The sequence below is a fragment of the Heloderma suspectum genome, chromosome 2, assembly GCF_057233095.1.
Source record: "Heloderma suspectum isolate Gila_16-S chromosome 2, 16-S_ref, whole genome shotgun sequence".
Taxonomy (NCBI): domain Eukaryota; kingdom Metazoa; phylum Chordata; class Lepidosauria; order Squamata; family Helodermatidae; genus Heloderma; species Heloderma suspectum.
Window position 1 is genome coordinate 195,062,674 of NC_139459.1, and position 13,905 is coordinate 195,076,578.

General features: G+C 46.2%; 1 protein-coding gene across 2 annotated transcripts in view; it reads right to left on the reverse strand.

Annotated features, from left to right (window-relative positions):
* Nucleotides 1–13,467, reverse strand: part of LOC146353739 (transmembrane protease serine 12-like) — a 42,766-nt gene extending 29,299 nt beyond the window's left edge. The window contains exons 1-2 of one of the 2 annotated variants that reach the window (XM_084837198.1): nucleotides 13,275–13,467; nucleotides 3,891–4,092 (exon numbers count right to left, since the gene is read on the reverse strand). In XM_084837198.1, the coding sequence (XP_084693324.1) occupies nucleotides 3,891–4,092; nucleotides 13,275–13,365 (293 nt within the window). In that variant the 5' untranslated portion in view covers nucleotides 13,366–13,467. The remainder of the gene's footprint in view (nucleotides 1–3,890; nucleotides 4,093–13,274) is intronic. The other variant, XM_084837199.1, reaches the window with a different exon arrangement.
* Between the last annotated feature and the right edge of the window lie 438 nt (nucleotides 13,468–13,905).

Sequence of the window (13,905 nt, forward strand, 5' to 3'; positions counted from 1 at the left end):
TCTGGGGAGGCTGTAGCCAGGCAAGGAACATCTGCAGGAGGGGAGGGGGCTTGGGCTCCTTCTGCACTGGTCCTTTCCACTGGGTCTGGAGCCTGCCATTCCCCTTCATCCTCGGAGGCGTCCGAGGGAGGCATGACACCAAAAATGGTACATTTGAGACTGGCCTATAGTTAGACAGATCTCCTGGATCAAAGGAAGATTTCTTTAACAAAGGTCTTATTACTGCCTCTTTTAAGCAAGAAGGAACAACCCTCTTCTCACAAAAGAGCATTAATCACTTCCCTTAGCCACAGCATCAGGCCCACCTTGGCCAATTCAATTAGTCAAGAAGGGCAAGGGTCGAGTACACACTGGTGGCCCCCATTACTCCACATACCCTGTCCATATCCTCAAGCTCTACAAGCTGAAAAGATTATAGTACTCTGACCTACCCCAAAATGGAGTCCAAGGCAAATCCAAGCAACTTTATCCAAGCTAAAATTCATACAATTGACATTGTACTTTTGAGCTGTACTATATGGCAGAATTGTGTGACCCATATCCCAAAAAATGTGAAAGCAAAACAGAAAAAAAGGGGCTCCAGTTGTTGGAGTACTGAAACTGAGAGCCAGTGTGGTCCAGTGAATACAAAGTTCATCTGGAAAATGTGGAATCATCCCCCTTTTGCCACAGACCCCTTATAGAGCCATCGGCAGGTTTCTATCTCTTAGACCTAGTTTATCATTTAGGAATGTTGTAAGTTGAATGCAATCAGTATTGCAAAGCAGAATGGAAGAGGAACTAGAGATGTAAAATTTCCAGAAATTTTGAGGCCATGGAAAAAAGTTTTTTTCTGGGAGGGTTAAGGAAAAAATGGAAATTTGGGGGGAAATTGAAAAATAAACAATACTTTTTTAAACAGCCTTTACAATCTAAAGTCACTTTGTTGCTTTAAGACAACCTTCCCCAATCTGGTGCCCTCCAGATATTTTGGAATCATCTCCCATCAGCCTTAGGCAGCATGGCCAATAGTCAGGAATGCTGGGCACTGTAGTCCAAAACATCCGGAGGGCACGAGGTTGGGGAGGGCTATTTTAGGAACATAAAGCATCCTTTCTGTTCCTAAAGTTATTTTATGTATAACTTAGTTTGCTCATAAAATTATCATTATATTTTAAAACTCAGTAAATTGTAATTATTGCCTGAATAGATTAAAACTACATTAAGGGAGCAATCCTATGGCTAAACAGTGGCTAGACGGCCATAGGATATGCTGTTTTCAGGGAAGTGACCTCAGAGCCTGCGCTCCAAGATTGGTTCCTGGAAAACTGACCTCCCCCCTCTTCTGCACTGCCTTAGAGGCAGCATGGAACAGCCTCATTCTCCGCGCTTGCAAGAGGAGCACAGAGGGGCCGGAAAGGGGCGTGGCTGGGGGTGTTCTGGGGCGGGGAGAGGGTAGCTGCCTGTATGACACATCCAATGTGTCATACAGCAGCCTCCTTCCCTGCTCTGTACTCCTGTGGCTGTCTAGCAGAAAAAGCAGAGCAGGAGAAGCGTGGAGGGAACGATCCCCTCTGTGTTTCTCCTGCCCTGCTTTGGATACGCGGTCACCTCTGACTTTGGAGGCGGTCACCTCTGACTTTGGAGGCGGCCGCCTATCTAGATAGGATTGCGCTCGAAATGACTGCTACAGCATCAGAAACACTATAGAACAAAACCCAAACAGGTTTTTGGGTTTTGTTCTACAAAGTCAAGAATGCACATTTACTGTCAAGAATGCCGGTACTGTGACTGTACTCACATGCTGGGAAACGGAGTATAAATGTCTATCAGGAAAATATACTTTAGATCAATAATTTTAATAAGGAATGAAAGAAATAACTAGGCTGGGAATCTTACAGAGAGGATTAAAAAACATTTACCCCATGGTTTTGTTATTTCCAGACATTTTACATCTCTGGTCTTTCTATAAAAGTGTTGTTATTACATAGTTTTTAGAACTCATTTTGTGGAGAGTAAAAACTGGATAACAATATATAAATACTTTGTTTTAGATTCTAAAATATTTCATAATCTAAGGGAGCAATCCTATGGCCACTAGACACTATATAGAGGGCCATAGGATATGCTCTTTTCCGGGAACCAACCTCAGAGCCTATGCTCCAAGGTCAGTTCCCAGAAATCCAACCTTCCCCCTTGTCCGCGCTGCCTCGGAGGCAGCACGGAGAAGCCCCATCCTCCGCACTCGGAAGAGGAGGGCGGAGCAATTGCAAAGGGGCGGGGCTGGGGGCGTACCGGAGTGGGAAGAGCAGAACTACATGTATAACACATCCTATGTGTCGTACACGCAGCCTCCTCTCCCAGTCGGCCCCTCACAGTTAGACAGCCGAAAACAGCTGTCTAGCGGAAAATAGCAGGGCAGGAGAGGTGCAGAGGGAACGACCCCCGTGCCTCTCCTGCCTTGCTTTGAATAGGCGGTCGCCTCCGAGTTCGGAGGTGGCTGCCTGTCTTGGTAGGATTGCACCCTTAAGCTGTTAAATTTTTCCAATTTTTTGGAAAAAAACCCAAAAACGGTCCTCAGAAAAAAAGTTTTTCCCCGATTTCTTTTTCTGGATCTTCACAACTCTAAGAGGAATCAAGACAAACTATCTTAGAATCACCATAAACAGGATTGGATGCTTTCCATAGTAAGCAACAAGAATTACGTCTGAAGCCTGAATAAGTTTCAAAAAACTATTTAGCTGCACTGTCCAAGACATGCCTGTAAATGTATTCTATAGATGTTTCTCTGTGTGTATAAAAATATATATATTTTAAAAAGAAAAATACACTCACAGCAATGTGTTAAACAGAAATCTGCAAAGATCATAAAAACACATTCTTATTTCTAATTCTTCCATAATTTTAAAGTGTATATCAGGGGTGGAGAGCTTGTGGCTCTACAGATGTTGCTGGACTACAGCTCCCACCATCCTTGACTAATCGTCATGCCAGCTGGAGCTGATGGGAGTCAGAATCCAACAACATCTGGAGGATCACAGGTTCCCCACCTCTGGCATAGATCCTCTGGTTTCAGTGTAGTTACCTCATAAGTAGATTTACAGAACTGCTGCTCATAAATTCATGCAACTACTGACATTTTTAAGAGAAGCCCACAAAGAGAATATCTACCAAATGTGGCTGTAGCTGAGGAGGCAGGGAAGTACCAGCTTCAGGCTTGCTTCCCTGTAGCTAGCTGGCTTTGCCCCATCCTCATTTTCCTTGGCTCCTATTTCTTCCAGGCTCCCCTCTCAGGCACTGCATTCCTCTTTCTCTTAGCTTTTGCTCCTGTCCACTCCTTAATCTCGTATTTTCTTTACCCTACTTCTACCTCCATCCTTTTTTTTTTTGCCACCAGCTTTCTTTTAGGATCTCCAGATGGTCTAGTTCTAGTTTCCATTCCCTTGGCCTCTTTCTTGCACGATACCCTTGGTTATCTGCTTCCTCCATCCTTCCCCCAACCATTTTGGTTGTATTCAGCTGTAGCCTTTTCCTAATGATTTGCCATAATGCAAATAGGTGTAGAAAGATGAGGAAATTGATCAACTGGCTTCTGACATAAAAAAACAACAACACAGGCTGTCTATGTGGACAGCTTTTTGTGGTGTTTCCCACAGCCATTTGAACTCAATTGTCATTTTGGATTCCCCCCCCCCTTTCCCCCCGGTAAAAAGTAGCAGATGCCACAGACACAGAGTGTATCTTTCCAGCCTACCTGAGAAACCAGTTCAGGAGGACAAGGTTGATTGATAAAAGTATGTACATATATTGAAGTTATTTATACATTTCCAAATTAGGCCAATGCATTTTTATCTATACTTTTCTTTCACCTAAAATTAACAAGAAAAGGTTTAGAATTGAAAGGTACATACGTCCATTTTTTAATGCAGTGTGCTGCTGTCAGCACTGAGTTGTTACTAATTAAAGATCCACCACAAACATGGTGATATCCTACACCAAAGCGGTAAACTTGAAGACTAACTTGCCATGGCCATGCCCCAAACTGAGCATCATGTCCACCTACAATCCGACTCCCTGTTGCTATGTCATCCGCAGAAGGCCTTGTTCCGCATTCTAGAAATCAAAACACAGTTATATTGGTGAGATGCAATGCTTTTAAGTGTCCTATAAAGCAGCCTGCATGCAGCAGTAACACATTTAAAGCAGATCTTCTGAGGGATTATTTTAAACTGATCAGTTTGGCATAGTAGTTCTGTTGGTGGACCAACAACTGTTGGAGAGATTATGTAAACCTGGACTCTGTAAACCTGTGAATCACTCATCCTAAATATCAAGCGTTGGTCCAAAAGAATATTCTGGCTTGCTTAACTCATGAGATAACAGGTCACATTGTTTTAATGGTCTTGCATGCCCTAATTTAAAATAGTCTGCACAAGCTTCATTTGGTTGGATTGTTCATGTTATCTGGAAGCCCTAAGGAGGAAAATAGATCTGGCAAGGGGAGGAAGTAGGGGAAAGAAATGTGTGCCTATGAGGCTCAAATTGGAAACTCCCAGCTACATCAGTAAATAATTAAGCTGCTATACTGATCTGCTGAGATTGAGTGGGTTATAAATCTAAACAAAAATATCTTGGTCATGTTAAGTCATAGTCAAATGTCCCACTTTTAGTCAAATGTCCACTGACTAACGTTTAGGATCACACTTTATACGTTACGTTTTTTCTCCGCTGGGGTATACTATGAAAAGTAATATACTATTACTTGAAAAACGTAATAGAAGTAACTCAAAAACCCAACAATAAAAACAATTTCTTAGTGATAATAATTTACTGAATGGTATCATATTATTTTAAAAAGACTCCACATAGAATCATAGAATAGTAGGGTTGGAAGGGGCCTAGAAGACCATCAAGTCCAACCCCCTGCTCAATGCAGGAACCCAAGTCAAAGCATCCCTGACAAGTGGCTCTCCAGCTTCATCTTGAATACCTCCAGTGTGGGAGGGCCCACTACCTCCCTAGATAATTGGTTCCATTGTCATATTGCTCTAACAGTCAGGAAGTGTTTCCTGATGTTCAGACGGAACCTGGCTTCCTGTAACTTGAGCCCATTATTCCGTGTCCTGCACTCTGGGATGATCAAGAAGAGATCCTGGCCTTCCTCTCTGTGACAACCTTTCAAGTACTTGAAGAGCATTACCATATCTCCCCTCAGTCTTCTCTCCTCAAGGCTAAACATGACCAGTTCTTTCAGTCTCTCTTCATAGGGCTTTGTTTCCAGTCCACTGATCGTCTTCGTTGCCCTCCTCTGAACCCTCTCCAGCTTGTCTGCATCCTTCTTAAAGTGTGGTGCCCAGAACTGGACACTGTACTCCAGATGAGGCCTAACTAGGGGTGGACAAAAGTCACTTACCTGTCCTCGAAGCTTGTTCGCGGTGGGGGGGAGACGCTTTGCTGCTCCCCCAGCGAAATTCAGGCCGGGGGGGGGAGGTTTCCCGCCTCGCCCGGCCAAAATTCAGGCCGGGGAGGAGGTGCCTCGCCTTGCCCGGCTGCGAACTCCAAAGTTTTTTTTTAAAAAAACGAACGCCCCCGTGATAGGCTACGTGACGATTAACGTAGCCTATCATGGCTAGATCTGCAAAGTCAGCCGTGATAGGCTACGTTAATCGTCACGTAGCCTATCACGGGTGACTTAAAAAAAAAAAGCGCGTACGCTAATGGCGGCCCCCATAGGGAGCCGCCATTCGCGTTCCTTATTTGGTCGCTGTAGTCTACGTAAATCTTTATGTAGACTACGGCGAAAATAAGGGCAACGCAAATAGCATTGCCCTTATTTTCGCCGTAGTCTACATAAATCTTTACGTAGACTACAGCGACCAAATAAGGAACGCGAATGGCGGCTCCCTATGGGGGCCGCCATTATCCGTACGCTTTTTTTTTTTTTTTTAAGTCACCCGTGATAGGCTACGTGACAATTAACGTAGCCTATCACGGCTGACTTTGCAAATCTAGCCGTGATAGGCTACGTTAATCGTCACGTAGCCTATCACGGGGGCGTTTTTTTTTTTCTTTTATTGCAATGGCGGCGGCGGCGGCAGCCGGTCGAAAGACCAGCTGCCGCTCCCGCCCCGCACTAACACCTGCCGAACCGCCGGCCGGACCCGCCGCCGGGAGGGACATTCGGCAAAGCTAAGTCCCGTCCCGGGGGGTGTGTGGGGGGGGCGTGCGGAGAATTTCTCCCCGAAACTACTTCGGGGGGCCGAACACGTTGGCGCTCGGCCCCCCGAAGTTTCGGAGAGAAATCCTCCGCCATCCCTAGGCCTAACCAGTGCTGAGTACAGGGGAACTAGTACTTCCCGGGATTTGGAAGTAATGCTTCTGTTAATGCAGCCCAAAAGAGCAGTTGCCTTTTTTGCAGCCACATCATACTGTTGGCTCATATTCAGCTTGTGATCGACAACAATTCCAAGATCCTTCTCGCTTGTAGTATTGTTGAGCCAAGTATCCCCCATCCTGTGACTGTGCATTTGGTTTCTTCTTCCTAGGTGCAGAACTTGGCATTTATCCCTATTAAATGTCATTCTGTTGTCTTCTGCCCAGCACTCCAGCCTATAAGATCACTTTGAATTTTGTTTCTGTCTTCCAAGGTATTTGCTATCCCGCCAATTTTGTGTCATCTGCAAATTTGATCAGCATTCCCTGCACCTCCTCCTCCAAGTCATTAATAAAAATGTTGAAGAGCACTGGGCCCAGGACTGAGCCCTGCGGTACCCCACTCGTTACCTCTCCCCAGTTGGGAGAAGATCCCATTGACAAGCACTCTTGAGTCCGATTCTGTAGCCAAATGTGGATCCACCTGAGAGCTGTTTCGTCTAGCCCACTTTTAGCTAGTTTGCTCATCAGGATATCATGGGGCACTTTGTCGAAAGCTTTGCTGAGGTCGAGCTATATTATGTCCACAGCATTCCCACAGTCCACAAGGGAGGTTACCTGATCAAAAAATGAGATCAGATTAGTCTGGCTGGATTTGTTCTTGACAAATCCATGTCAGCTTCGAGTAATCACCGCATTGTTTTCAAGGTGCTTACAGATGGATTGCTTTATCATCTGCTCCAGAATTTTCCCAGGGATTGATGTCAGACTGACTGGTCTGTAGTTCCCAGGTTCCTCCTTTTTGCCCTTTTTGAAGATAGGGACAACATTAGCCCTCCTCCAATCATCTGGCGCTTCACCTGTCCTCCATGGTTTCTCAAAGATAATAGACGGAGGTCCTGAGAGTTCTTCTGCCAGTTCCTTTATTACCCTAGGGTGCAGTTCATCTGGCCTTGGAGATGTGAACTCATTTTTAAAGCCAAAATTGTTTATTTTGTTTTCCAAAATTGAAATGCAGTTCTAACCTTCAAAAAACATGAATCACTTAAAAACAAGTTCAGTTACCTTACTGAAGTCTTTTAAAACCATAGTTAGGGGAAAAACACCCACACAAACAATAATTAGGAAAAACAAGAACAGAAAAGATCACCCTACATTACAAGAAACTTGGTGATATTTGTACTTAAAAGTGTCTCTGATGCTTTTCAATTATCAGTGCTGCAGCTAGGGCTGGATCTTGGCGCCAAAGTCCAGGGCCCCATCTATATGGCACCACTTTGACAGCTCACCCCGTCGCAACTGCGCAGCAATGCAGCGTTGAATCAGCAAGATCTGCAGTACACTTGCACTTCCCTAACAGACTCGCTGTGCCCACCCTGTGCTATTATACTGAAATGCACAGCTGTGCAGTCCAGTGAGTGTGGGGGCACAAGACTTCAGTGGCTGTTTTGTATTTGAGGGGCGATGCTGTGTCTTCTTGTCCCTTTTAGGTAAAAAGCGGGTGCTTTGTGCTCCACCATTTCCACACCAACAGTTTGTCAGTTCCCCAGCCTGAGACTCTTGCAATGGTTCACACTCACAAGCTTCTGTAACTGCGCAGCTGTGAAGGGATGGGGAGTAAAGGGGCATCACAGAGTGACACAGGCACAACACATGCCTACAACATGCCCCCTGCAAAATGCGACGTTGGTTTGGGGAAGGGACAGACGGGTCACAAGCACAGAGAAACCCATAGCAAACGAAAAACATTGCAACAAAACGACTCCTTGGAACTCCGCATTTTCCGGGCAAAAATCACGGATGGCTGCGAAGTCGTGACTGTGTCATCTATCATGGCGGACCTTGACTCACACCCACCCCAGGGTAAAAGCTGGGTGTGGATGGGGCCCGGGGCTGCCTGAAAGATCACCCAGGGAGCAGCAGGTAATGGAGGAGCAGCGCACAGACACAGCACCATCACTTGGACTGGTATGGGCATGCCAGGGCTGCAGTGTTCTTTGTTTCTAATTTTAAAACATTTTATAGCCAGAGGGCAGCTGGCCAGGCATGTCCATGGTTACAGATTTTCTTTTTTTTTTCTTTAACAGACCATTAGCAGATTGAAAACAACAGCTCATATAACTAGAATATGACATACAACACTTAAGTCTTTGCTTGAAGAGGACTAATTAACAAATATCAGAGAAAATAAAACCTGGAGTAGGATTCCTAAGGAGTCCCTAACTCGACTGTATTAGGGAGGAATCTCATCAATTTCCACCCCACACCTGTCTTCTACTATCCAAATAACAGGTGGGTCTGCCGGTTTTCCTGCCTGACAACCAGAATGGAACTTTACAAACAAACATGAACACCATAATGTATGTTCCACAATTTTATGAATCGCTGTGATTGCCTACAGTTACACAGATATGTATCACACCCCCAATAAAGTGTCTGTTCTGAAAATAGACCAGAAAGTTATTTTGCATTTTAAAAAACTAGAGGCCTGATTGATGTCCATTAGCTGCTCTTTCTTTAAGCTTCTTACCTTTCTGGATGCCTGATTTGTATTTATTTGGGGATGGGGTGTTGTGGCTGTTGTTGTTGTTGTTCAGTCGTGTCCGACTCTTCGTGACCCCATGGACCATAGCACGCCAGGCCTTCCTGTCCTGCGCTCTCTCCCGGAGCGTGCTCAAGTTCATATTCATTGCATCCGTGATGCTATCTAGCCACCTCATCCTCTGCCGTCCCCTTCTCCTTTTGCCTTCAGTCTTTCCCAGCATCAGGGTCTTTTCCAGGGAGTTTTCTCTTCGCATTAGGTGGCCAAAATACTGGAGCTTCAGCTTCATTATCTGTCCTTCCAATGAGCACTCAGGGTTGATTTCCTTTAGGATGGACTGATTTGACCTCCTTGCAGTCCAGGGGACTCGTAAGAGTCTTCTCCAGCACCACAGTTCGAAAGCATCAATTCTTCGGCGCTCAGCCTTCCTTATAGTCCAGCTCTCACAGCCATACATTACTACTGGGAAAACCATAGCTTTGATTAGACGGACCTTTGTCGGCAAGGTGATGTCTCTGCTTCTTACTATGCTGTCTAGGTTGGCCATAGCTTTCCTCCCAAGGAGCAAGCGTCTTTTAATTTCATGGCTACAGTCACCATCTGCGGTGATCTTGGAGCCCAAGAAAGTAAAATCTGTCACTGCTGCCATTTCTTCCCCTTCTATATGCCAGGAAGTGATGGGGCCAGATGCCATGATCTTCGTTTTTTTAATGTTGAGTTTCAAACCAGCTTTTGCACTCTCCTCTTTCACCCTCAACAAGAGGCTCTTGAGATCCTCTTCGCTTTCTGCCATTAGGGTGGTATCGTCTGCATATCGGAAGTTGTTGATAATTCTCCCAGCAATCTTAATTCCGACCTCTGATTCATCCAACCCGGCATTTCTCATGATGTACTCTGCATATAAGTTAAATAAGCAGGGTGACAATATGCAGCCTTGTCGTACTCCTTTCCCAATTTTGAACCAATCGGTTGTTCCATGTCTGGTTCTGACTGTTGCTTCTTGACCCTCGTACAGGTTTCTCAGGAGACAGGTAAGGTGGTCTGGTACTCCCATCACTTTCAGAATTTGCCACAGTTTGTTGTGATCCACACAATCAAAGGCTTTAGCGTAGTCAATGAAGCAGAAATAGACGTTTTTCTGGAATTCTCTTGCTTTCTCCATGATGCAGCGAATGTTGGCGATTTGATCTCTAGTTCCTCTGCCTCTTCGAAACCCAGCTTGTACTTCCGGTAGTTCTCGGTTCGCATACTGCTGAAGCCTAGCTTGTAGGATTTTGAGCATCACCTTGCTGGCATGTGAAATGAGCGCAATTGTGCGGTAGTTTGAACACTCTTTGGCGTTGCCCTTCTTTGGAATTGGAATGTAAACTGACCTTTTCCAGTCTTGTGGCCACTGTTGAGTGTTCCAGATTTGTTGGCATATTGAATGCAGCACTTTAACAGCATCATCTTTTAGGATTTTAAATAGCTCAGCTGGAATACTGTCATCTCCGCTAGCTTTGTTGTTACTAATGCTTCCTAAGGCCCACTTGACTTCACTCTCTAGGATGTCCGGCTCAAGTTCAGTGACCGCACTATCATGGCTATCAGGGACATTCAGATCTTTCCTGTATAGTTCTTCTGTGTATTCTTGCCACCTCTTCTTAATCTCATCTGCTTCTGTTAGGTCCCTGCCTTCTTTGTCCTTTATCATGCCTGTCTTTGCACAAAACGTTCCCTTGAGATCTCCAATTTTCTTGAAGAGATCTCTAGTCTTTCCCATTCTGTTGTTTTCCTCGATTTCTTTGCACTGTTCATTTAAGAAGGCCTTCTTGTCTCTCCTTGCTATTCTCTGGAACTCTGCATTCAGTTGGGTATATCTTCCCCTTTCTCCCTTGCTTTTCGCTTCCCTTCTTTCCTCAGCTACTTGTAAAGCCTCATCAGACAGCCACTTTGCTTTCTTGCATTTCTTTTTCTTTGGGATGGATTGAGTTGCTGCCTCCTGAACAATGTTACAGACCTCCGTCCATAGTTCCTCAGGCACTCTGTCTATCAGGTCTAATCCCTGAAATCTATTCCTCACCTCCACTGTATATTCATCAGGGATATGATTTAGGTCATACCTGAACGGTTTAGTGGTTTTCCCGACGTTCTTCAATTTAAGCCAAAATTTTGCAAGAAGCAGCTCATGATCTGAGCCACAGTCAGCTCCAGGTCTTGTTTTTACTGACTGTATGGAGCTTCTCCATCTTTGGCTGCAAAGGACATAATCAATCTGATTTCGATATTGACCATCTGGTGATGTCCATGTGTAGAGTCGCCTCTTGTGCTGTTGGAAAAGAGTGTTTGCTATGATCAGCATGTTCTCTTGGCAAAACTCTATTAGCTTTTGTCCTGCTTCATTTTGTACACCAAGGCCATGCCTGCCTGTTATCCCGGTGATTTCTTGACTTCCTACTTTAGCATTCCAATCCCCTATGATGAAGAGGACATCTTTTTTTGGTGTTAGTTCTAGAAGGTGTTGTAGGTCTTCATAGAACCGATCAACCTCAGCTTCTTCGGCCTCAGTGGTTGGGGCATAGACTTGAATTACTGTGATGTTGAATGGTTTGCCTTGGATTCGTACTGAGATCATTCTATCATTTTTAAGATTGTACCCCAGTACTGCTTTTCCCACCCTTTTGTTGACCATGAGTGCTACTCCATTTCTTCTAAGGGATTCTTGCCCACAATAGTAGATATGATAGTCACCTGAATTAAATTCGCCCATGCCTGTCCATTTGAGTTCGCTGATTCCCAAGATGTCGATGTTCAGTCTTGCCATGTCATGTCTGACCACCTCCAGCTTACCTTGATTCATTGATCTGACATTCCAGGTTCCTAAACAATATTGTTCTTTACAGCATCGGATTTTCTTTTCACCACCAGACACATCCACAGCTGACTGTCCTTTCGGGTTTGGCCCAGCCGCTTCACCTTTCTGGCGCTACTTGGAAATACCCTCTGCTCTTCCCCAGTAGCATATTGGACACCTTCCGACCTGAGGGTCTCATCTTCCGGCGTCATCTCTTTTAGCCTTGTGATACGTTCCATGGGGTTTTCTTGGCAAGAATACTGGAGTGGGTTGCCATTTCCTTCCCCAGTGGACCACATTTTGTCAGAACTCTCTGCCATGACCTGTCCGTCTTGGGTGGCCCTGCACGGCATAGCTTATGGCTTCACTGAGTTACGCAAGCCCCTTCGCCACAACAAGGCAGTGATCCATGAAGGGGGTTGTGGCTGTAGTCTATAGCTATTCCATCTCGTTCTTGTCTGACTGATCCTAGTTTTGAGGGATTCTAGCTGCAGTTGGGCAATTTCGGATTCTACTAGACCCAACTACATAAGGGTCTGCTGAAGCTGTCTTGGATTTGGTGTCGACTGATTTGAAGTTCTGGAGTGCAACTCTGCTCATTCCCCTAGGATTCTCGCTTACTCTCGATACCCTCTCTTGATAGTATCGATACTTACTCTAGATACCATCAACCATGGCTTCTGAATAGGCTTTCCTAACTGAAGGGCTTTCAAAAGGTGATGTTGTGGGACTGCTGCTTGGCCCTATGGCATTTATGCTATGGGGTCCCACAAGCATCCATCTTGTTCCCCATGTTTTTCAACATCTACATGACACAGTGACATCATCTGGAACTTTGGAGCTCTATCATCATTATGTATGGCTCAGCTAAGGCAGTGAAAGGTGCTAAATCGGTTCTTGAAATCAGTAATGGACAAGATGAGGACCAATGATCTGAGGCTTAATCTTGACAACATCCTGACAGTGCATGCTGCTGTGAATATTGCAGGGCTGAAGCATGCCTGAGGCTGCTGCCTAGTCTTTGAAATCCTGAATTTCTCAGCGCTCTCGGGGAAGGGGGGAGCTGTGACTTCCGCTCTAGGAAATATAAAAAGGGCACCCAGGAGCTAGACACTCTCTGAATAAATCAATCTCAAGTTACAAGTCTATGATGCTAATATACCTCGTTAAGATGTGTGCAATCATGGTAGCCATTATAAAAGCCACCATAACTGCACGAATCGCAATTTAGAGGCAGAATGGGGCTGTCACTTAAACCGCACCTACGAACAAGTGCTGCCAGCGCGAACCCCCCGCCCCAAAGCGTTCGCATCCATCACTCCACATGGCTCATTCCGCACGCCCACGTCATCCTCTTGTACTAGAGGCTGCCGGGATTAGTCGTTTTGGAGAGGCCTCCTCCACACGCAGGCGCGCTTCTTCCGCGGCCTTGGCGGTGTGCTGGCGCTTAAAGAGCGAGGGAACCTGCCCAGATCAGGCTCCTTCGCCGCTTTCTCGCCAGTGTAGGGCGGTCAGCACGCCGCGGGGGCGGGGGGCAGCCGTGCTCACCGTCTTTCGGCAACAGGGAGGACAGGGCTCCACCCAGCATCGCAAGCAGCGCCAGAGCGGAGGCAGCTGCGGGGCGGGAACGGCGCCGCATCGTCCGTCGAGCAAACAAGATGGCGGGCGGCTGTCCTCCGCGAGCCGCACGTCCGGGGGGACGAGCCCGCGGCAGGCCGCCCGACAGCCGCCTTGCCCCGCCCCGCCCCGCGAGGAGGGCGGGGCTGGAGCGCGGCGCTTGGGGGGGCGGGGAAGGCCGGAGGCGGGCGGCGGCGGCGGCTAGCGGCCCGCCACCGAAGGCCGTCCCGTGGCAGCCAACGTGACGCTGAGCAAAGCGGCGGCCTTGTTTCTCCCTGCGTTTCCTGCTGTGCTGTCAAACGGGAGGCGCGTGTCGACCTAGAATTAAGCCTTTTGATTTCGCTGTATCTAGCCCGTCTACTTTGGTTTTGACAGTGATTTATTTGATCTACCAGCCTTAACAGCTGATTATGTTTAGCTGCATGCCACGAGTACTGTATTAAAGACGAGTATCTTAAAAGGCTAGAATCTTATACCCATTAGTTTGCTCTGTGAGACTTAGTTTTGGAGTTTTAACCTGGTGTAGAAATGCTCTTGGAAATGAAAATTACACCTTCAAGAC